The sequence below is a fragment of the Rissa tridactyla genome, chromosome 18 (genome assembly GCF_028500815.1).
Source record: "Rissa tridactyla isolate bRisTri1 chromosome 18, bRisTri1.patW.cur.20221130, whole genome shotgun sequence".
Taxonomy (NCBI): Eukaryota; Metazoa; Chordata; class Aves; order Charadriiformes; family Laridae; genus Rissa; species Rissa tridactyla.
The window spans coordinates 6,609,920-6,633,570 of record NC_071483.1 but is presented as its reverse complement, the minus strand read 5'-3'; the positions used below and the strand labels follow the sequence as shown (position 1 = coordinate 6,633,570).

At 51.7% G+C, this 23,651-nt stretch overlaps 2 protein-coding genes across 9 annotated transcripts; one reads left to right on the top strand and one right to left on the bottom strand.

The window, feature by feature from the left end:
- The first annotated feature begins 343 nt into the window (after positions 1-343).
- Positions 344-4,005, top strand: FABP3 (fatty acid binding protein 3). Its single transcript, XM_054223785.1, has 4 exons — positions 344-546; positions 1,254-1,426; positions 3,466-3,567; positions 3,693-4,005. Exons 1-4 carry the CDS (start codon positions 474-476, stop codon positions 3,744-3,746), a joined length of 402 nt encoding a protein of 133 aa, XP_054079760.1. The 5' UTR covers positions 344-473; the 3' UTR covers positions 3,747-4,005.
- A 1,015-nt stretch (positions 4,006-5,020) lies between these two features.
- Positions 5,021-23,553, bottom strand: ZCCHC17 (zinc finger CCHC-type containing 17). Of its 8 annotated transcripts, none has more exons than XM_054223779.1 (8): positions 23,471-23,553; positions 22,976-23,119; positions 22,360-22,417; positions 20,824-20,924; positions 19,051-19,142; positions 18,036-18,136; positions 16,304-16,452; positions 5,021-5,868 (listed from the first exon to the last, which is right to left on the bottom strand). In XM_054223779.1, the coding sequence occupies exons 2-8, from the start codon at positions 23,015-23,017 to the stop codon at positions 5,689-5,691; spliced, it is 723 nt and encodes a 240-aa protein (XP_054079754.1). In that variant the 5' UTR covers positions 23,018-23,119; positions 23,471-23,553; the 3' UTR covers positions 5,021-5,688. The 8 variants fall into 8 exon arrangements, 7 of the variants coding, with proteins under 7 accessions (XP_054079754.1, XP_054079753.1, XP_054079755.1 ...); XM_054223778.1 differs by lacking the exon at positions 23,471-23,553 and adding an exon at positions 23,264-23,464; XM_054223780.1 differs by lacking the exons at positions 22,976-23,119; positions 23,471-23,553 and adding exons at positions 21,276-21,318; positions 21,775-21,890 and having other exon boundaries at positions 22,360-22,420.
- Positions 23,554-23,651: the final 98 nt, after the last annotated feature.

Below are 23,651 nucleotides of genomic sequence, written 5' to 3'. Positions count from 1 at the left end.
GGGGCTGCCATGGAGTGGGCACACACCTGCCATGCCCAGCCCTTGCCCTGCCTCAGTTTCCCCATATCCCACACCCTTCGCCCCCCCCGCACCACCAGCTCAGAGACCGTACACAACTCACGACACCGTTGACCCCACTCTGCTCTCCCCACCTTTGACTCGACCCGACCTGACCCTTGGCGGCCAGGGGGGCCGGGCAGAGGTGGGTGGCCGGTGAGGGGTGACGGGGTGGCCGGGGCCGAGGTGGCCGCTGGCAGCGCTGCCGAGGAGTATTTCTGGAGCGCGGTTGTGCGCTTTCTTTCCAATCATGTGATGAGGACATTATTTAAGGCGGTTGCGAGGCCGGCAGGCAGCTGCGAGCTGGGCGGCGCAGTGCCACGCTCACAGCCAGCCGGACCCCCGGGCCCCCCCCGTTACACGCGTGTCACTGTGTGTGTGTGTCCGTCCCCCCCCCGCAACGACACCCCCTCACCATGGTCGACGCCTTCGTGGGCACCTGGAAGCTGGTGGATTCGGCCAATTTCGATGAGTACATGAAGGCGTTGGGTGAGTGGGGGGGGGTCTGCGGGTGGGGGGGGCGGATGGAGTCAGGGCATCACCCCCCCTTCTTTTCTACCCCCCGTTTGCCTGGCCGAGCCCCCCCCCCCACTCCCCACACACGGGGCTCTGGCTGCAGGGGGGTGCAGGCGGTGGAGGGGTCGCTGCTGCCTGGGGGGGTGGTTTATGGGGGGCTCTGGGGCTTTCTGTCTGGGGGCTTGGGCTGGGTAAGGGGGTGTCGTCCTTCCCCTGCCCCCCCCCACGGTCACCCCGCGGCAGAGGGAGGGGACGCCCCCGCCGGGGTGCAGGGAGCCCCAGGGACCCCTCCGGCCTCCATCCCTCCCCCCCGAGCCCCCCGGCACCCACCCCTGTGCAGCTACTGGGCAGGGTGGGACCCCCAGCCAAGACCAGTTTGGTGGGGGGGGGGGTTGTGACACCGGTGTCCCCCCCGGAGCTGGTGGGTGCTGGTGCAGGATCAATCCCCGAGCAACAGCAGCGTTCTCAGCCCCCCCCACTTTGCTCTTGCCCTGGAGCCCCCCCAAGCGTGGTGGGCACACACAGGACCCTGGAACTGCAGGTGGGGAGCGGTTTTGGGGTTTGCCCCCCCAACATCAGGGGGAGGACGGGCTCCGGGGTGACACAGGGCTGATGGCCGCATCCTGGCCCGCTGCGCACCCTCAGCCCCCCCCCTCCCCCCCAAACCTCGCACCCCGCAGGCGTGGGCTTCGCCACCCGGCAGATGGCCGGCCTCACCAAACCCACCACCATCATCGAGGTGGAGGGTGACAAGATCACGGTGAAGACCCAAAGCACCTTCAAGAACATGGAGATCAGCTTCAAGCTGGGCGAGGAGTTTGACGAGACCACGGCGGACGACAGGCATGTCAAGGTGAGCCCCCAGCGCCTGCCCCCCCCCCCCCCATGGGACCCCCCCAAAAAGGGTTTGTAGGCTCTACCGGATCCGGCCATCAGCTCTTGGCTCTGAGGCTCCGTCCTTTTTACATTCGGAAGGCTAAATCCGCTTTGCCCGCTGGGGCTGGTGCTCAAGCCCGGTCTCACCGAGCCACCCCCCCCTCCCCGTGCCCCATTTTGCAGTGGGGTTTCCCCCCAGGGAGCACCCTGGGGCCCGGAGCTGCCGGGAAGGTTGTGCAAGAACCCGGCTCGCAAACCAACTACCCGCCTGGGGGCTTGCTCAAGAGGAGGTGAGGGGACGCGGTGGGGTGGCGGCACGTGCTGTCCCCACTCCGGCTGGGGAGCGGGACACAAGACCCACTTTTGAGCCCCCTCTTTGCTCACCCTATGCATCAGGCAGCTCCGCAGGCAGGGACACGGACCGGCTGGGCAACCCTGCCTGGCCAACGCCACCCCAGGGGCCGATGCCTCCCTGGGGGTCCCTTGCGGAGGGGGGCAACACCTCCCCAGTTGGGCTGTTCCTCCCTGCTAAAGAGCAAGGAAAAAGGGCTTGGAGAAGAGTCAGGGCTTCTTTCATGGCTTCTCCCAACCTGCATGCAGTCCCTCGCAGGACTGATGCAAGGTTTTTTCCTAGTTTCTAGCTGGTTTTTCCTAGTTTCCAGCTGTTATGCACCATGAAATACACCATGCACGGAGAAGCCGGCAGCCCCCTGCCTCCACGGGGGAACCTCGTGCGGGACCTCAGGGCTTGTTAGACACAAAATGCCTTCCCAGCCCCAAAGGAGCAAACGCAAGGGCTGGGCACAAAGCGAGGATGGGCTGAAGCGGGACGAGCGCGAGCAAGGCGGTAGTGCCGGGCAGACGCAGGGCAGGACGTCCCTGCCACCGCCCCGACCCCCCGGGCTGCTGGAAACTATGTCCAGAGGAGACGCGTGAGCTGCCGCCAGCTGCTGCGGCAGCCTGGGGACGTGCCCTTCAGCCGCCCCTCGGATGGTGGCCAGAGGGCACACGGCAGGGCAGCAGGGCCGGGATGGCTGCCCAGGATGGGGCAGGAGGGGTCTGCCACCCTATGGGGCACGTGGGGCACCCAGGATGTGTGGGGATCAGGACCGTGAGGCACCCGAGCTGTGCAGGGAGACCCAAGGTGTGCAAAGATCCTGGCTGCGGGGCACCCGAGCGGTGGGCACATCCCAGCTATGGGAAGACCTGAGCTCTGAGCGGGGCGGGGGGGACACCCTGAACCATGGGGGGCACCCAAACCTTGTAGGGTCCTGGACTTTGAGGGCACCAAACCGACGGGGTCACCCAAGCCACAGGAGGCCTCAACCCATGGGACCCCTGAGCCATGGGGGGATCCGAGGGGCAGCAGCCGGCTCTGGAGGAGCTGGGTGGGGGGCACAGGGTAGGATGGGGGGGGGCAGCCAGCGCCGCTGCCTGCCCCCCGCCCCCGGCTGCGCCCTGCCTGCTGTCACACCAACCTTGGCACCGGCTGGGCTTTTGGGGCTGAGTCAACAGCGACGGCTGTGCAAACAGCGGCCCCAGCGAGCAGAGGAGTGTTCGCCGGATCAGCCCCTCCGAAAACCCTCGCCGGGCCCCCTGGTTTCAAGCACCGATACCTGCCCCGCTTCTTTGATCCCCGCCGGCTCCGGAGCCAAGTTTGGGAGCGGCCAGGATCAGGTGCCGGTAGCCCCAGAGCAGGATGCGGCCCTGGGCAGGGCTCCCTGCACTGGCCCTGGGTCAGGGGGGGCAAGGTCACCGTGACGGTGGCCACGGTGGGGTTACTGGGGGACAGCCAGAGCAGGATCCGGCCTGGGCTGAACCGGGCTGACAAAGTGAAATGGGATGCTGCCAGGTGGGCATCCCAACGGTGGCAACCCACAGCCTGACCCTGAGCCCTGTGGGGCTCTGGGGAGAGCACAAGGACAGCCAGCATTGTCCCCTCCAAGGGACAAAGCCCCCCAGAGCCATGAAATCCCAGGGAGGAGGGTCACGGCAGGTCCTGCTCTCTCCCCGCAGTCCGTGGTCACGCTGGACGGAGGCAAACTTGTCCATGTGCAGAAGTGGGAGGGGAAAGAGACATCGCTGGTCCGGGAGCTGAAGGACGGGAAGTTAATTCTGGTAAGGAAATAAAAATGGTTTTAAATGGTTTTAAAAATGGTTTTGAATCAGCCCATAAACAGGGCAAGCCGGGAGCCGCACCGGCTCGGCACGACTAACCTCCCCACCGCCATTTCTGCCACCAGACTCTCACCATGGGCAACGTCGTCTCCACCCGCACCTACGAGAAGGCGACATAGACGCCGTCCCCGGCTCCCCCGCCCGTCACCCGGTGCCGCGTGCGCCCCCCGCATCGCCTCCATCCTCACCCCGTGCCGGGCACAGTTTGCCATGGGCTCAGAGCCCCCTGCGCCCGCCGGGGCTGCCCGCTGCCCCCATCGCCTCGTGGGGCTGCCTGGGGCTTGGGTGGTGGTTTGGGGTTGTTTTGGTTTTTTTTTTTTTTTTATTAAATAATGGGAAAACCCACAAGGAAAAAGAATAAAGGCCCTGTTGTTACAACTCTGGGATCAGTTTACTTGGAAAAAGGCTTTTTCGGCACGTGCTCACCCATAGCGTCGAGCCACACAGGTCTCAGCCAGGCTGCGGGGAGCAGCGTGGGGGTTAAATCCAGCCCGGACACCCCGGCAGAGATGGGGTTAAATGACCAGTGATCCCAGTAGCCCATCTCAGCTGGTTCTCTGAGCTGTGGAAATAAAAGAGTTCGTTACAGTTCGAAATGTGCTTTTCCGGGGGGGAATGTGAGTTTGCTCCCGCCGCAGCTCTGCCATGGGTCACGCAGGCACGCTCCATCCCGGGGAGAGCGACCGTTCCGCCACCAGTACGGGCGGGCGCTCTCTGCCAAAGCATCAGCTGATGGAGCACGCCCGGCAGCGAGCGAGCCAGGAATCAAGGTCACAACCACTTCACGTCTGGGTTTGGGAAGGGAACCGTCCCAAAAGAGGGGACTCGGCCATGGGGAACTAGGGGGAGGAGCACTGGGAAGGGCCCAGGGGAGGGAGAAGGGGCAGGCTGCCTCCAGCAACACCGAGTCCTCCCCCGCCACGCCAACGGGCAGTCGCCAGCCCCACTCTCGCTTCCCTGTAGAGCCAGAGGCACCAGGAGTGACTCGGCTCCCCCCGTTCGGCACATCTGCCCTGGCCGTGATGAGCTGCTCCCCGCAGACTTCCTCTGCGGTCACTGCGGACCCGAGCAACCCCGGAGCCGGTGCAGCACAGCCCCGCCGTCTGCCATCCCTTCCCCCTGACCTTCAGCTCCAGTTACAAGATTTATGCTCCACTTGCTCCTTACCAGAAGGCACCAGGCTTCTCGTAGGGGTCACCTCATCACACACCCCCTTTCTGCCCTGGGGAACCTCTGAAAACAACCAGGACTTCAAAAAAAAAAAAAAACCAAAACCACCCTACAAAACCCTCTCATGCAGGTCACCCCCTTCCATGCAGCTAGCCCTATCTTTCCACGGCCCAAGACGAAGCGTGGAGCATACAAAAAGAAAAGACCCAGTCCAAAGTACAACTGGAGATCGGAAAGATTTATTTTCCACCACTTACCAAGGCGGCAAACACACCACAGCTAATGTTTACTTAAAATATCTCCACTCCCCCATTTGCTTCTTACTCTTCCACTCCCAAGGTTTGCAGACAAAACGAGTGAGGCTGGGGGAAGAGTCTGCGGACCAAAGGCAAGGCTCTGCGCCGTTACCGGCTGGGAGGACGCAGCCCTGTCGCAGGGCTCATCAACAGCCACCCCTGTCCCCGAGCGCGGTGCAGGGACGGGCAGGGAGAGCGCGGCTGTGCAGCTCCAACTTTACAGGCAACGGGCCGGGGGCTGATGTCATGCAGGCTAGGGGCAGCTGGCCGCGCCGGCCAGGGCGGCCACCGAGGGCTGGCAGCTTCCCCAGCGAAACATGAGGCTACAGGATGGGAGAGGTGCCGACGAAGGGGTGTAATTAGCCAGTTTTGGCAGGAGAGCCTACTGGTGAGAGAAAACGTCACCCCGCGCCTGAGGTAACAGAGGACAACTTGTCTCAAAGTCAACACCTGTAACACCACACGCCGAGCGTTAGTCTCGGGAGAAGGAAACTCCTTGTCCCTGGAGCAAGGGGCACGCGCTGATTCAGTGCTGTGCGCTCCTCGTGGTGCGCGGCAGGGACTCACGACGCCGGTACCCCCGCCTGCCCGCCCCTCAGTCCCGGGGCTTCTTCTTATGCTTCTTTTTCTTCTTCTTCTTCTGAGACTTGCTGGGCTTCCCTGAATGCTTGGTCCTCTTGCTGGCCGGCTGAGCCCCATCGCTGTCTGAGTCTGAGCTGTCCGAGTCCGACTCGGAGGACTGCTTATTCTTGTGCTTCTTTTTCTTCTTCTTCTCCTAGCAAATGAAGGAAAATAAATGAAAAGCCCTGCACGTGGGAAAACTGTCACTTGAGCTCAACCAGGGCAGTGAGACACTTTCTGTAAGGAGCGCCTGACGAGCTGTGACAGGAGCGAGCCTGCTCCGACACGGAAGGTGCACACAGCTTCTGCCCCGGCATGTCAGGATTTACCCACCCCTGTTGGTCCGCAGCTGCGCCGCGCAGGGTACGGCAGCTATCAGAGCACAGGGAATGGAAAAGACAAAATGGAAATCCAGGCCTGAAAGTTTTAGTCAAATCACAAGAAGAGAGCCCTTGCCGTCCCCTCCACGGGCAGGGCTTACTCCATTATTTAAGGCTATTCTTTATTAATAGAGATTGGCAGGATGAAGCCTTTTTGCCAACAAAATGGGTTTCTAGAATAGGCAGCTGGATGCGAGCACCATCCCTGCCTCCCCACCCCATCATCAGCCCCCGGAGTGCCAGGAAACGAACGCTGATGCGCTGGAGCACTAAGGACAACACACCTTCTCCTTGCAGGAAAGCCCAAGCGATGCCAGTCAGGGTTTCTCACAGCCGTCCCCAGGGAGGAGCCGGGCCGGGGATGAGGAAAGCGCCCTTTTGCAAGCAGCAGCTCCTTGCACAATCTCCGAAGAGATTGCGCACCCTCCTGCCCTCGCAGCGTCCCACCCTCCGCCCCGCACAGGCAGAGTGCGGGGGCAGCGCTGAACCCCCCGGGCTGGGGTTTCTGCAAAGCCCTGAAGCAACAGCTCCGCAGAGCTCAAGACCTGACGTTTAGATGCAGGGTAAGAACAGCTGGTGCTGGAATGAAGCTCCTAAGGAACTCCGAAAGGGAGCGAAACCCTCCATTTTGAGGCATCTGACAGTAACTCCCGAGCAGAGATTACCCTGAGATCAGTACCGCAGTACACCTTCCACCGGAATCACATCGGGCACAGCATCCCACAACAGATAAAGACTTTAATGCTGCAGTACAGAAACTGATGTATATTTAATTAGGAAGCAGTACTGGGGGAGGGGATCTGACCTGCCCGTGCCGGCGGCACACACAGCCCAGCCCCTAGCCCCGCTCTGCCCGTCGCTTCACCCCTCTTCCAGCAAGGAGCAGGAGGAGAAAAATGCTGACAGCGGCTCTGGGGAGCCGGCCGTGCCCTCCGAGCCCACGGCTGGGTAAAACACCACCCTCCGGCCAGTGCTGGAGGCAGACTGGGCAGCCAGCGCCAGGGTGAGCGGTCCTGGAAGCGGCTCGGAAGGGATGAGCCAGCGTCGTCAGCTTCTGTGCATGAATAAACCAACACCCAAATCCGCTCCCAGCTCAACTCACCTTTACAACTGCCTGAATACCCACAAAATTATCGCTTAGACCAACTTTCAGAACAAGACGGGAGATTTTTTTTTCTTTTTTCAGGTATATTTTATAGGAAGATGCTTTGGAAAAAGAAAAAAAAACCAAACCCACAACAAAAACAAAAAACAATTGTCCTGCAAAAACATGTGGTATTTTCCCTAACACCGCTTGGACCTGGGAAGTAAAGGAAAGCAGCGTGCAGGCGAGTGAGGCCCTAAAAATAATTTTAATATTTTGCATATGCTTCAACGTAAAGCCCCAGTTTTCCATCTAAGTCCAGCAACCCTGGCCTCCAATGAGGATCCACCAGTTTCTCCCAGGGCCACATCAACACCAGAGAGACTTTCGAGTGCAAACGGTTATCGTGAACCTTTATCCCATTCAAGGCCAGAAAGAGAACAAGAGGAAAGACGCAAAAGAGGGTTGCAAGAAGCAGAGATGCCCCAGCAAGGCAATGCGAGCCCGCGCGACTGCCTGCGATACACCACCAGTGAGGGACGCAACCCAGCGAGCAGAGCTTGCTGCTTTGACTAAGCCATTTTTTCCAACATTTGTGCTTAAAACAAGCTGCACCTTCTCGCTGCTCTGGAACCGGTGCACCCATAAGACTGGAGTGACAATCTTTCCCAATCCTGCTGCAAACTAGCATCCTATTCTCTTCCATAATTTAACCACGCAGTCAGGAGCCAGGGACACACATACTGCTGCCAGCTGCACTGGATGAGGCTTTGTCATCCCCCAGTCGCAGCCCAGCTCCCTTCCCCCTACACGTACTTTAGACTGGTGTCATCCTGGGTTTGTAAAAACGTGCCCTTCGGTTGAGACAGCACAGCAGCGTTGCAGCTGGGGTCAAAGCGAGCTCTTGAAGCAGGGCAGGAACCATGGCCGTGGCAGCCGGGCTCAGGTGCTCGCTGGGCTCCCCCGGCTGGACCCTCACCCCGGGTACTGTGTTCATCAGCTGGAGAGGTGGGCCCATGTCAACCTCATGAAGTTCAACAAGACCAAGTGCAAGGTCCTCCATCTGCATCAGGGCAATCCCAAGCACCGATACAGGCTGGGCAGTGACTGGCTGGAGAGCAGCCCTGAAGAAAAGGACTCGGGGGTGCCGGTGGACAAGAGGCTCAACATGAGCCGTCAGCGCGCACTTGCAGCCCAGAAAGCCAATCGTATCCTGGGCTGCATCGGGAGAAGCGTGGCCAGCAGGGCGAGGGAGGTGATTCTCCCCCTCTACTCCACTCTCGTGAGACCCCACCTGGAGCACAGCGTCCAGTTCTGGAGCCCCTACTACAAGAAAGGTATGGACATGCTGGAGCGTGTCCAGAGAAGGGCCATGAGGATGATCTGAGGGTTGGAGCACCTCTCCTGTGAGGACAGACTGAGAGAGTTGGGGTTGTTCAGTCTGGAGAAAAGAAGGCTCCAAGGAGACCTCATAGTGGCCTACCAGGATCTTAAGGGGGGCTACAGGAAAGCTGGGGAGGGACTTTTTAGGATGTCAGGTAATGGCAGGACTAGAGGGAATGGATTAAAACGAGAGATGGGTCGATTCAGACTGGACGTTAGGAAGAAGTTCTTCACTGTGAGGGTGGTGAGACACTGGAACAGGTTGCCCAGAGAGGGGGTGGAAGCCCCATCCCTGGAAGGCCAAGCTGGATGGGGGTCTGAGCAACCTGATCTAGTGGGAGGTGTCCCTGCCCATGGCAGGGGAGTTGGAACTAGATGATCTTTAAGGTCCCTTCCAACCCTAACAATTCTATGATTCTATGATTCACTGGCACCACCTCAACTGCCATAGTAGAAAGGCATAGAGGAGCTGTTTACTAAACAGCAAAATGAGGAAAGAAAACTCATTTATTTTAGGTATTGTGTGTCCAGCAGTTGCCTGTGCAGCAGGCAGCGAGATGGGCCTTTCCAATTCCTCCTGGAAAACGCTTCTCATGGAGCATTCCTAACTCCTCCTGCTGAGGGAAGTGGGGACGTTTAGCCTAGAGAAAAGGAGGCTCAGGGGAGACTTTATCGTTCCCTACAACTGCCTGAAAGGAGGTTGTAGAGAAGTGGGGATCCGTCCCTTCTCCCAAGTAACAGGCGACAGGACAAGAGGAAACGGCCTCAAGTTGCGTTGGGGAGGTTTAGATTGGACAGTAGGAAAAATTATCAAGCACTGTAACAGGCTGCCCAGGGCAGTGGTAGAATCACCATCCCTGGAGGTATTTAAAAGCCGGGCAGACGTAGTGCTGAGGGACGTGGTTTAGTGATGGGTTTTGTCAGTGTTATGCTGATGGCTGGACTCAATGATCTGAAAGGTCCCTTCCAACCCAGGCAATTCTATGCTGACCGCCACCTCTGGAGGGCTGAGCTCTCCGTTAGCAGCGGTAATGAGTCTGCTGAGCCTGCGCCAATGGGTGTGAGAAGCCCAGGGCATTCAGTTCCTGGCATCACTAGCCCAGGAGAAGGGCTCTTGGTCAGCCAGACAAAAAGCCATGTGTCCCAGGCTCCCCCTCCCCCAATTTAAAGAGGCTGAATGACGCCTTGTTCAGAGCGTGGCTGTGCACAGGCTTTGGGGAGCAGCACAATGGGAGACAGACAGTGGTCAAATGACAGCCCCAAACATAACACATAAACGTGTTTTACATTCCGCTACGGAAGGGAGTGTAATGGGAGAAGGGTGGAGCCCCCAAGCCAACAACTCCACTTATTTTCTTTGCCAAGAGTGTTCTAAATGACCTCAAGGCCACTCTTGGGCTTGCAGAGAGTTTTACTGGGAAAGGTTTGCTGTAAGTCACCCCCGCCTTGGCAGGGCTGTTGGTGCCATGCACTCATTTCAGGAGGAAGCAGAAAGCAGCAGCAAGCCCAAGGGCACGGTTATGTCAGTCACAGGACAGGCAGGACAAGTCCCGAGGGAGGACACCCTCCTTGGCCAGTTGCTGCAGACATCTAGAGGCTAAGCCAAGGGATAGAAAATGCATGATTAGATGAAGGGAACAGCGGCAATCAGCCACAGATACCTGTACAAAACCAGAATGATTGGTGTGGGCAAGTATTTCCACCTGCTCCAACGCAACCAAGTGCGGCACTGGGCTGACACCGGTTTCATGGGTCCGACATGAGATCCTCACTCCTCCCTTGGGCACCCACAGGTGCTGCCTTAGGCCTGTTACGCACCCACCCCTCCCCAGGGGAAAAGAACAAGCCTGGCTGGAAAGGGATGGGAAAGCATCCACGGAAAGAAAACTCGCTTCACAAAAGGAAGCCTGAGACACTGCAGCATGTGCATATTCACCCAGACGACTCCAAGCTTTGAAACCAGCACTCATCTGTTTGAAACAGAAGCCAGAAGGAGCTGCTAAGCACAGCATGAAAAATGAGGCAAAGAGGGGTTAGAAAAAAAAAAATCCCTTGCAGTAACTGACTTTTACATCCCAATTCTGCATCATCTGCTGCAGGCTTGGAGGTGCTCAGGTAGCTCACCAAGGCAGGCCAGCATGTTAGAGCCCAGCCCTGTATCTAGGTATGCATTAACAGCGAGGGCACGGGGTTACTGGTAGCCCTCCAGTGCCACCCACAATCTTCCCCTGAAGGATAAATTGTCTTAAAATTGCCTGGGGAAGAAGTAGTGCCCCAAGGCGGAAAGCACTGAGAAGGCTCCTCCCCACGAGACATTTCTTCCATTAGCTTCAGCCACTTCCAGACAAGTGCAGTTTCCCCGTGAAGATTAATACACTGGCTTACGGGAAGACAGGCCGAGCCTGTCTACATTTCATTTTAAACCAACATATTCTCCCGTAAGAGTGGGGACACAAAAGGCCCAGCTAAAGACATCAATTTAGCATTGATTGTGTGTTGTAGCACCAGATACAGGCTATCAATTAGGGACCAACAAAGGAAGGGAGCTAGCAGCTTATTTAATGTGAAACAGAACAACTCTTCTAGGGAGGTGGAAGAGCAAAGAAAACACGTGGCTTGGAGCGGAACATCAAGCAGAGTCCTCCGGGACTCCAGGGAAGAGAGCAGACGATTGAGTTCACTCCACACCTAGCAGACCCTGGACAGGTATCAGTTTTCTGTAGCTTCACAACAGCCCTATGATCATTGATGTCACCCAAAATTTGAGTGTTCACAATTTGCTGCAAGATAATACCAGGCTCAAGGTCCCCCTACCCACAGACCAAGGGCAGAAACAAATCATAACTGTCTTTAGAAGAGGATGGTGAAGAGTTAAATCTTCTAGAGAAAGGGATGCAAGCAAGGAGAACTTTCTCAAGCTTTTCCAGCCTGTGCACATGGTGAGAAAGTTTGACAAGACCTTAACAACTAACAGAGTTTCATTCCGGAGCTTGGGAAACTTTCTCAGCACATGAAGGCTGAAGACAGGACAGGATGTCACACCAGTCCCTTCAGGATTACAGGGGAAATAAAAATACACACGTGGACATTGTGATGGCTGGAAAAAAAAAACCAAAACAAAAAAACAACACACAAACCAAAACAAAAAAAAAACCCACACACAACCAAACCTCACGCTCTCCTTTTTGGGAACGTCTAACAGCCAAACTGCTCACACCAACAGACAAAAAGTACTTTCAGTGCAATACTGCAAGCACCGCCACAGCATAAGCACACACCAGACTGCAAATACTGCAGGGCGCAAGCCAGCGACAAAAGAGTTTAACATTTTCTGTAGCAGGAGGGAGTGCTGCTGTGAAATCATTCTGCACAAGCAGCATCCTTCTATTGGATGGCAGATTTCCTTAAATTCCAGCATCTTAGTACTGGGAGACAAGCACTCTGCTGCTCACCAGTAGCCTCACCATTGCGCAAGCAGGAGCGTTTCTCTAGCTCAGGTATGGGCGAGGGCAGCGCCAAGGCAAAGGCCAGATTTCTGCCTCCAGCAACATCAGCAAAGCCCTGCCGCACCCAGAGCTTCAAACTGGTCTCCGGAACCAATGGCTGCTGATGGATGAAGCTCAGCTCAGCTCTCAGGCACACCCAGGCACTCCCCCAAAACTGCAAACACCGCATTTGAGTAAACATTTTGAGCGGATTTTGCCCAAGCAGACTCTCAGCATAAAGATACAGAGGGCCAACAAGGATGAAGACCTGCACATTACGGTTCCTTGCACACCCTGGCCAATTTACGTAACGAAAACAAAACAAACTTGCTTCAAAATCTCTCATCTACGAAACCCGTGTTGGGAGCTGGCATGCAGAAGAGCAACAGGCTGGGCTAGATCCTGATAGTGCTGGTTTCTCCTACTTTATTTTTAAAAAGCCAACACTAAGAGGGGACCACATTAGCACACCAGGCTCCCTCCTGTCCTTTGTAAGCAAAGTTGCTCGGGGCTACGCTTTAAGAATGTTACAACAGTTCATTCCTTCTAAAGGTATTCGATTTTTTAGATAAGAGGGGAGTGCCCAGAACTCTCCAAGAAGTTTAAATATTTTTCACCAGACCCTTTTCTGATGTTATGGTCTCATTTGGAGACTTTATGTCTGTCCTTGTGAAAAATTAGAACGGATTTCCAGACATGTGTCTTTCTGCATCTCCAGAGAGGTGCTAGTATTCCTTCTAGGGGTTTTTAATTCTTAAAAAGAAAAAAAAAGTTAAAATTCCACCATCTAATTTAAATCCAAACAAGATTCATTACGTAAATCTGAAAGTATTATTGCATCCCTTGTTTCAGGACCAGTCGGAATTAATCTGATGAGAGGAATCCGGTCTATGGTCATTAAATAGATATAGCGAAGTTCAGAAAAGCACAGACAAGAACAGTAAGAGAACAGCACAGTGCGTGAAGAGCTGTGCCCTAAGCTAATGCCATTTAAGAACTTGTAAAACAAGTACCAGGTACAAGTGAGGATGGATTAAGGCTTGACGAACTACAGGTCACTGAACAAACAACAATTAAGAAGGTGTGGTTTTGACATGAAGAGACAACATCTGCAAGCATGAAAATCTTCTACACAGTAGGAGAAAGAGCAGCAAAGTCTGCCAAAAGAGCCATCACATTTACTATGCGATTCCAATGACCGTCACAAAACTACCCCAGGGATAAGGAAGTGTCTGAGCAGAACATGGGATGCTTTTGTGGAATTCAAATTACAGGGGTTACTCCTAGTGTCAAAACAGCAGATCTCTTCCTGAAAGACAGACAGGAGAGAAAATTCCAAAGGTCCGTTTCTTCTCAGCACGCCTCCCTCCCACACAGGCTCAGAACAGGCACACCGCCGCGTTCCCATAGGAGCTGCTTCACCCTGCGACCCAGGAGTAAAAGCAAAAGGGACACAGCCCCGTGCCTGCGCAGCTGCCAGCGACTCCTCGGATGATCCCCGGTACTCCCGCACAGTGCCGCGACAGCAGCATCCCCGCTTCTCCCTCAAGTCACTGATTTTCTCAGGGATGACGGGAGGCAGGACAGTGCTCTCATGTGCAGAGCACTAACAGGGGGATCTCTCACTAGAAAGACTTGTGCCCTCGGTCACACCAGAAGCCTGGGCTAGTGCAGAGACTCGAAGCCTCCAGCTTCCTCTTAATCCTGTAAATGCTGTGGGGCTCAGGCAGGAAGAAAGCGAGGAAACCACTGGGAGGGAAAGCTGAGGAAAAAAAGGGAGTGAGGACCCTGGCATATTTCTGTAAGGAGAGGAGTCTCTGGGGGGAGCGAAGAGCACGTGGAGACTGCAAGGAAGCATCGGATCAAAGAAACAGAAGATGTTGATCAAGAACAACGAAAAATGTTAATACCATTGCTATGACACTAAACGGATGCTTGGTAGATAGCAGTTCCCTACGTACTTAAAAATATAAGCTCTACATTTCTGTTACAAACATCAGATGGGATGGGGTCAGCACAGCAATCGTTACTAGGTGGATTGAGCTATTTCTACTTTGTGTAAATCCCCCTGGGGCTCCAGGCAAGCGGGGAAGCACATGGTGGCTCCCAGACAAGATCACAGCAGGCACTTGGAGACAACAAGGGAGCTATTCATTTCGAGGATCCCACATCCTGCCTCCAAAAAGCTCTAAGTTTCATTTTCCAGCACTGGAAAACATCTGAAAACTTTTGATCTCCTCCTTGAGGAGGGAGGAAGATCAAAGGAACAAGCAAGATTTAAAGGAAGGCTGTTAATCCACAGACCCAAAAAAATTAGTGACAAATTCGGGACAGTGACCCACATATCCTGTAGTCTCAGCAGGGCAAGACTCCATAGGGATTCCCCGCCCCGTGGATGGGCACCGATATGATAACGAGCTAATTGCACACCTCTTAGTGTTAATTTTTCCCCACAGCATTTAAATAACAGTTACACAAGCCTTTACCAGACAAACCATCCTCACTGCTAGAGGGAACAGAACCCAAGGCAGGAGAAGCCAGCCCTGCTGGGGTGTTACCAACGGCCCCTCACACTGCTCTGCGGCAAGAGAGAAGCCCAACGCCTGAAGCCCAGAAAGGTCAGAGTCGCAGTTAGCCCGGGATCTGAGAGACGGCTTGGTTCAATCGCGTGCTTCCGAGATCAGAATAGAAAGAAGAGTATGTGTATCTTCTATTGCAGCGTAACAACACTTGGCAGACAAGTCCAAGATATTCTTGAGTGAGAGCCTACTTAGCGGGGAAGCAAAGCACAGCACATCTCAGGACTGGACCAGGCAACAGGATCTACAGCCAAGAGAGATCCTGTTCCCGCTACTGGATCAGCTATCCAGAGCACCACTGGGCAAGCGAGAACTGCAGATTAGACACCAAATTAACACCAACTTCATTTTGTACTGACTGTAGGGCAGAAGCAGTTATGCCGCAGGGCAGAGACGGACACAAGGAAGGTCACAACACACCTGGCTCTTCCACTGTAGTGCAGTCGCCACCTACAATCCCCCAAACAGCCCCAGCTACTCCTCTCTTACTCAAATAAGAGTGTATCGAAGTGCCATAAACCAGACAAACAGTGAAAAAATGTGACTGGAAGCCAGACTTCAGCTACCAGTGTCGCTCTGGACTGCTCCGAGTACTGCAATGAAACCAGACTCCTCCATTCCCTGTCACCACCACCCGCAGTCTCTCCTATAGCGCTAATACTGCTGCAACTCCCCACTGAGCCTGGGAGAACTAAGCCCTCAGAAGCTGGTTCTCACTATGCAATTGCTAACACCGTCCTTGTCCCTCTCCTGTAAAAAGGAAACGCACCACCTCTCCTGCCTGTTGCCCCTCTCCACGGATACAGACAGGCCACAGAGCTGGAAAGGGAAAGAGAAAGAAAAAGAAAGAAAAAAAAAAAAAAGAAAAAAGGGGCTTTGAAAGTGTAATCAAAGTTGGACTCCAGTTGTAAAGGGGGTGACGAAACAGTTTGTTTACTGAAGTCTAGAATTGGAATACTCATTGCTGTATAAACAGACTGACCACCAAACGCACCCATTTTGGATTCGTGTCTCCCCCACATTTTATAGCAGCGTGGACTGAAGCCAGAGTTCAACCACTGGACAGAAGAGGTCTCTTATCTCTTGGCATTTTCACATAGACAAAAATTGTTTTAGGGCCTGGAAACAGAGTATGGTCCCTGTGCAAATACAACCAGCGATTTTCCCCTGCCATGTGCAGATAAGCCTAGTTCACGTTGCACTGGCTGGGTCAGGATACCCCCTGTAGCAAGGCAGCAGGGCATTTAGTTTAGATGAAAGAAAGTTGTTAGGGCAAGAACAGCGGGAAGGGCAGGGAAACAGGGTTATTGGCAAGAACCACAGAAATTCAGGAAACTGCAGCAATTTCTGTAGAGCCTCACAAAGCCCAGGGGAAAAAAAAAAAAAAACAAACCAAAAAACAACAAACCAACCACAATTTCTCACTGTAAGGAATATCTTTTGAGACCGTGCATCTTAAAGACACTTTAAGAAGAATACAGGGAGAAAGTGTAAGAATTACTAAAAAGTCTGCAGAGGAGATTCCTGGTTTTTCTACAGAGCCTGCACAAACTTGAGCCACTTTCTCAGCCCAAAACCGGCTACTCATAACCACATTGCTGTAGTAAATTACAGGTGTAACGACACAGAACAAATTATCTGGCTCACTTTTCCAGGCTAGCAGTAGGGCACCTCGTACCTTTTTCCTTTTTTTTGAAGACTCGTCAGCCAGGCTGGTCTTTTTATCTCTTTCACGTCCTGCTGCTGCCACCTCCTCTTCCTCCTCTTCTGGAATGAGGCTATATTTGGTACCTCCAGGCTGCACGAAACACTCCTTGGCAAAATGACCTGTAACATAGTGTTTCAAGGAGCAATCTTTTTAAACAACTGCATTTCAGACACATGAAGTGCCTCAATGATCTTTTTATTATTAGTTACAATAAGAGAATCTACACTGTACATTTTTGTCCTAGCATTTCAGCTAGTTTAACACGGCCTGATTAAACAGGCCAGGTGAGCAAATGCAACCCAGGGCATTCTGGAAAGATTAGTCAGGCAAAAACTAAGACACTCTTGTCTGAACAGGGCAATTGGTAGAAACGTGTCTGCACAAGGGCTTAAAAAGCACGGAAAAGTGTATGGGAAAAGGCGTAAATTGGTGTGATAGGCACCTGGTAAATGAGATCAAAACCACAAATATAGAGGAAATCAGCTCACTCCGGTTCTACCCTTTCTGCTCTGGAGACATCAAAGCTGACCTACTAACAGTGGTAGTGGAAACTGCAGAGAGATAGCATCTGCCTGCCCACGAGGAGTAGACATCATCATTAAAAATCAGACTGGAAATACACAGAATCCAGCTTAAACCTTTGGGGGTTGTATTTTAAAGATAGTTATCTACCACTACAGAGAACCATATTCATGATTAACCCTCTCCAGAACAGCATTAACTCCAGCTTAACTGCTTACTGTACAGCTAAATAACATAAGACAAGTAGGATGCAGCAAAAAGTCCATGTACAAAACACCGTCTCAGCAACTTGCGTAGAGCTACCGAAAAGGCACCACCTAAGCCAGCTTCCTACTGCTGAACTAGGCAAAACACAAACATTTCACCACACCCCACCCAAAAAAAAAACCCACATGCTTGTTTTCAGCTCTAAGACACTGCTCACAAGCTAACACTGTGCTCCCAACAGCTGATCAGTAATGTAATTTCCACTGATGGTTCTTCAGAATGAAAGGATCCGGTGGAGGCATATATTTATTTCTACCGTGTTTACTATTATAAGCACACTTTCTGCAAGGTCAAGCTGAACACGCACCTTCCCACAGGAGCTGAACGTTTTGTTGTTTATGATGGATATTCATTATTTTTGCAGGTTGTGCTACGTGGTGTGCCCAAGGAGAGGAAACAAGCCTTGAAATAGCACAGAAAGAGCTGCTTCCTTGACGCCACTTTCCTGATGCTGAGCGTACGGGTCACAGATATTCTCTTTGCTCTCATTCATCACTAGTGAGAACACCAAGCCACAACTGTGGATTTATTTGATATGTTCTGGGCATCTCAAGTCTTTTTGTGTCCTAAAATGCAAAACTGGAACAGGACCTCTGCTATAAGACACATTAACACAAATATTGCAAGAAGGGAAGCTGTACTGGACCCGTACTCAGGAGGAAGGATCTTTACAGGAAGCTCAAAGGGATGCGATTTTAAGAAACAAACCTTTATAAAAGGAGATCAGTTAAGTGCTTCCATTTCATAACAAGCGATAGAAAATGTAGCTCTCCTCTAAAACAGACACGTGGAAGCAAAATTCAGTCCTTATATGCAGCCACAAGACAGATGTCCATACAATCCTACCTTCAGGTCACTACCTGGTTAGAACAAGGTTACATCAACAGAACAAGACAACGCTGCATGAACGTACCTTTGCAACCACATTTCTTGCACACAGTGTTCAAGACAGCTTCAAGCGTGATCTTCTGACTCGTGTAGTCTCTGAACATGCGTTTTTTCCTCTCATCCTGACTAGAAAGAGAAGGACAGTCCCATTCTTAATCCACTTGCATCTTTAACCCTGTATATTTATACGGACAGAACCTAAACACAAGTTTTCACAAATGTTGCTCTAAAAATACCACTTATCACTCAGAGTGAACAGTTTCTGAACAATATGCTGTTAATTTCAGCCTTTGGTCAGTTAGAAGAGGCCCAGCTAAAAAGTAAAATTACAAATCAGAAAATTGGTTCTGTTTTACCTCAAACCAGGACATTAGCTAAACCAAAGAACGGAGCTGACGAACTGCTCCTTAGAATAAACCACATCATTAACAGCGTATTACCTGCCATTTCTACTTTTGAGATTAACGTGAGCATTCTCTACACAGGGCAGATGAATGCAGGGAGCTGCACTTCACAGAATCACTTACACCCTTTATACTAATATCTGTATTTTGCACGTGATTACACACACATATATACACTTGCCCAGTATGAAAATAAAGCAATTTTATTTGACCTGCAAGCGATAACCAAAAAAAAAAAAAAAAAAAGATAGGCAAAGAAGAAGCTTTGCAACATCCAAGCAGTTAAGATTTGATTTTGTAGTACGTGTAGGTAAGACAAATCCCAGCTGGAATGAACAGTCCTTCCAGCACAAGCACACGGCCAGAGTGCAGGAATGAAAATCCTGCTGCGGTGTGAAGGGCTGCAACTCCCTGCAGCCCTCCACCAGCTCCTGCCTGCCTCTCGGCAGCGTAACCAAGGGAGAGCCTTTAATCGACCCTCAAGCGAGCCAGTGCATCAGCAGGGGGCTCTGAGCCCCCCTCACCCTCCAAAGGAGGGGGGACCTAGGGAATACGTATGGCAGGAAAGCCAGGAACGCAAGGCAGGCAGTAGCGACCTGTCTGATCTGTTCTATTCTGCTCAGTAGATGTACCTACTCAAGAGAAACATTGTTGGGATCAAGGTCTTTTCCTGTGCCTTGGTTCACAACCTTCATGGAGAGGGAAAGCTTCAGTTTGTCATCTTTCATCTGAAAGAGAAAGGTATGGAATGAGAAGAATAAATGACAATGATGTTCATCAATACACTGTGCCTGGAGGCCCATAGAGAAGGAAGGAAATTGTCAGATAGCGAAGAGCAGCACCACAAGACACTACATGCTTTTCTTCTACTATTTCATAGCTGAATTTACATTTGAGAGTGTTCTAGCTAATAAAATAGCCTCTGTTAAGCAGCTATGTCAGTAATAAGACACGATCAAACTATAGGTCCGTTCAGGTCAACATTCTGCTTTCAACATGACCAAACCCAAGTACACGTTTGGAAGCCTGGCTGTAACTCCGAAGTCATCCACCAATGCAGTTCCCTGGACCAGTACTTTGGCCAACTTGCATCCTAAAAAAAATAAAACTTTATATCCTTTTTCCCATTTAGATTCTCTTAGGAGACTAAAAATGTTTTAAATATCTCTATTATTAGGATTCACAAAAGAGTAAGCCCCTAAGTCCTTGATTGCCACATTATCACTTTAGAAGCAAAAGTTGAATGTTTGGGGGGTTTTTTAAGCCTTTTTTTCCAACTTTCTGCATTTTCACCAGTGTTGCTATTGAAGGGGTTTGCTATTGAAGGCGTTTTGTCTGTTTATGACATCTATGCAGTTATTTGCAGGCAATCTAACAATGAACTGTTCTGCTGTCCACCTTTCCAACACTCTTCTGCCCCTTGCCTCTAAAGCAAGGAAGCCAGGAAGCCAACAACTGCGTTCCAAATAAAGAAAACAGTGGCTTAATAAAAATTCATTAGAAAAAAAAAACACCGCACCACAAAATCTTAAAAAGCACGCCACAGATGTCTAAAAAGAAGCTGTAAAGTCTTTCATAGTTTTTCTACACTGCGTAAATAAGACAAAGTTTCTCAATCCATTTCCCTATCTCACACAGAATGAATCCTTGTTTTGTACACCAACCCGATTATCTTCTTCCAAAAAAAATGCAAAGCATTTATGGCCAAGTCCTATGCAACTTTGAACTGAATGCTTCCACCTTGATCCCAACAAAATACAGTCAGCTTGCTTTGCTTCCACGGCTCACCAAAGCAAGCATTCAGTTTTTGTTCCAAGTAGTCTTTAAATACAGATGATATACCCTACCGTCACGTTTTCTGCAGGAGAAAAAGCAATGTATCTTGTAGAGGGGGGGAAAAATAATGTATAGTCCTCTCACTTCAAAACAAACAAAGCGCCTCTGTATTTTCTCTTGGGCATAATTCACTGCCACTCATACTTTTTAGAAAGCAAAACAAAGAACATAAATCTCGGCTTCTTCTGAGAATGCACCTGTCTCTCAAAACAGTGAGCTGTTTTTATCAGTTCTTATCTTTGAAGCATCTCAAATTGCTTATTTAGCCACCAAATCACACAGTTACAGTGATACAGCTGCGAAGGGCAGCACAGGGGAAGAAAGGGAGGCGTTTTGATGCTTTCAAGCCAAAAGTTTTTACGAATTCCCTTTTTCTCAACTGCATTGTTGCAAGTCAGATGAGCCGTGTGCCCGAAGTCACGTCTGGAGGTACGGAGAATTCACCCATCTGTAAAACAGAGCCCGTCAAACCCTGACAATGCGACAGGAACGCACAGCCTCTGTCTGCAGAAGCTCTCAGAGGTTTTGCAATGTATTTTATCTACACAGCACTAAAACAAGAATTAACGTTACCTCTTTTCCAATAAGCTTCACCCATACTTTGTCTCCAACGTCTACTATCTCTGAGGGTTTATCCACGCGGCAGGCGGACATGTGAGTCTTATGGACAAGGCCTGGTCAGGGGGTTAGAAGAGAAGAAAGGGAAAAAAAATAAAGACAAATCTTCCCTGAATTTCAGTTTTGCCCTATAGGACAGCAGTCTCCGAAGTGGGATGGATGCGAGACTATCCTTTGGGGTGCGGGAGGAAATTATTTTCATACCATTAATAAATAAAGAAAATGTAATAGTGCTTATTTCATCTTTAGCTCACCTCTTTTTAATTTCTGTTTAGGAACATGTTTTATAATGTACATAACATTAGGACAGTAGTACATGTCTATAATTTATAAATAAATATACACACATTGAGGGATGCGTGTTCAAAAATTTTTGTAACTGATAGGGTTAACTGATTTTAACTGACCGTGCACTGGGGGTGGAGAATCGAAAGCGTTTGAAGACCACTGCTGTGGGAGACAGGGAACACATTCAGCAGTTGCCCTAAGCAAAACTAACCGCTTCTTTCCTCCAGTACATTATGCAGCTGAGAATCAACTAGTTGCATCAATCAAACATATAAAAGTTCATCAAGATCTGCTCCAAATTAACTCAGAGAAGCAGGCCCCCAAAGCATTCTCTTTTTACCCAAAATATCAGACGCCCACAAGGAAAACCGTAGCAGGCACTAACACCTCTCCCTTCCTGCCTGTCCTCTGAGGCCACCCCAAGCACTGGAGAACAGAGTCCATTTCACGCATCAGCAACACAATACTTTGCTGGCAAAGTCGAAAGCATGAAACACCAAGGCTGCCCTGATCTCCTGTAATTGCAAGGTGACACAGCCCCAAGACTGTATTTTTAATTTGCACAAATGACACGTGGGCTACAGGGTTACACAAGGGAGGATAAATATGGAAACACACCTTGCTGTTCAAGCTCATATTTCAGGGCTCGTTTTGTGTCTCAAAGCGACTTCCCTCCAGCAGCCACGCGTCTGCCCACAAACTTTTATTAGAACTGGCACTCCAGTGACTGGGCACTTTAAGGGGAGAGCAGAGAAGGGGTTATTTGTGGCGTACCAGCATCTGGCAGAACAGCCACCCTGCGCTGCTTCTTTTGTAAAATAAATTAGTTTGACTGGAGGTTTCCCAGAAACGTAGACAGAGCTTTAAGCCAGCGTTTCTGATTTATTTTTTTTATTTGAGCTTTATTTGTATCGGTCATAAAAGAATTAAGTTGGACAAATCATCTAACGGTAGAAAGTTTCTATGGCCTTAAAATGATTCTCTAAAATATCCTAAAGCCCTCTGAGTCTTTTTGGCATTCATGTAAACTTACCATCATATTCTAAATACTTTCCGAGAACCTCAATTCCTTCCTAATTTAGAAAAAAACCCACCATTCTCCGAGCTTTTTCTAAAAGCTAGCAGGCCTTTAATTCAGAGGATGACTGCTTGGCTTGAACACGCCAACATGAAACAACGTCTGAACAAAGTAGAGAAACAAACCTTGCTTCCTGCAGCCTGGAATTTTTATAAATGCCCCATATTCCGTCACTGTAGCAACCTGCGAAGAAAATCAACGCACCACCTAAGGAAAAGCCCTTCATAAAACATGGATTAGAATCATGCAATGTTTTGGGCTGGAAGGGACTTCAAAGATTATCTAGTTCCACCCCGCCGCCCTGGACAGGGACACCTCCCACCAGCCCAGGTTGCTCCAAGCCCCGTCCAACCTGGCCTTGAACCCCTCCAGGGATGGGGCAAGAACATGCACAAAAAGACTACACGGTCTGCTTTCCTTCAGTTTTAGATTTCAAGGCAGGTCAGACACTGCCATGCTTGATAACTCTGGAGCAGGTGCGATACGTGCGCTCAGCCAACCGCTCCTACACTACTCAGATAAGCATCTTTCTTACATGTGTGTGTATATATATATATATACTTATGTACATAAACACACAAATACACAAGTATACGTGTGCACATACGTGGAACAGAACCATCAGTTACCCAAACTGCCACTGAACTAAGCCGTGCCTAAAACAACAAAATAAAGAGCTAAAGCAGCAGACCGCAGACAGCACGCCTGCAGGGGCCGGCTGCAGGCAGCGGCCCCACACACCTCTCCCTGGAAGATGGCGTAGAGCTCGGGCAGCGCCTCCATCCCCGCAGCCCTCGCCGGCTCCAGGCGAGACACGGTCCAGCCAACACCACCTGAATTCACCCCGGGCTCCTGCACGTTGGCCACCCGAGTGCAGAGCGATACCTTAAAAAGAAATATTTCATTAACGCAGGAAGCCACCTGCGGCCAGGCTTATTAGCAGCCAACAGCGAGGAGTTAATTTGGACTTAGGCTACAGCCCGCCCCGACGCCCCTTGCCCATACGCCGCGGGGTCCAGCGGCTCTCACCGGCTCGGGGGGCGGCTGGGCCGGCCTAGGGCCGGAGGTTGCGGTGCCGGGCACAGGCCCAACCCTGGTAGGCGAGGCCGGAGGGCACCGGACGGTGGCCGCGGGGAAGCCGGGGCCCGTCAGCGCCCACCACGGCACCCCCCAACCGCCGCCATCACTCGCCCCCTCCGGCCGCCGCCATTTTGCTCCCTCCACACACCCCCTCACCTTGCGGCACCTCTTCACTCCGCCAATCGCCGAGGGCAATAATAGCGAGTGGCAGCTTCCAGCCAATCAGCGTTACTTGTGCTAGGTGGAGCCCGCCCTCCAAGCGCCATCAGCCAATCCGCGCGGGGAGAGACCGGCGCCTCGCACTCGTCACCCGCGCGCCAGAAGTAGGTCAGAGGAG

Excerpts from the sequence above, each read along its gene's own strand:
- ZCCHC17 (XM_054223779.1), bottom strand. The coding sequence starts at position 23,017 with ATGGAGGCGCTGCCCGAGCTCTACGCCATCTTCCAGGGAGAG. Across the intron at positions 22,418-22,975 it reads ACGCCATCTTCCAGGGAGAG|GTTGCTACAGTGACGGAATA; the intron begins GTGTGTGGGGCC and ends TTTTCTTCGCAG. Across the intron at positions 5,869-16,303 it reads CTTCAAAAAAAAGGAAAAAG|GAGAAGAAGAAGAAAAAGAA; the intron begins GTACGAGGTGCC and ends TTCATTTGCTAG.
- FABP3 (XM_054223785.1), top strand. The coding sequence starts at position 474 with ATGGTCGACGCCTTCGTGGGCACCTGGAAGCTGGTGGATTCGGCCAAT. Across the intron at positions 547-1,253 it reads TGAGTACATGAAGGCGTTGG|GCGTGGGCTTCGCCACCCGG; the intron begins GTGAGTGGGGGG and ends CGCACCCCGCAG. Across the intron at positions 3,568-3,692 it reads AGGACGGGAAGTTAATTCTG|ACTCTCACCATGGGCAACGT; the intron begins GTAAGGAAATAA and ends TTCTGCCACCAG.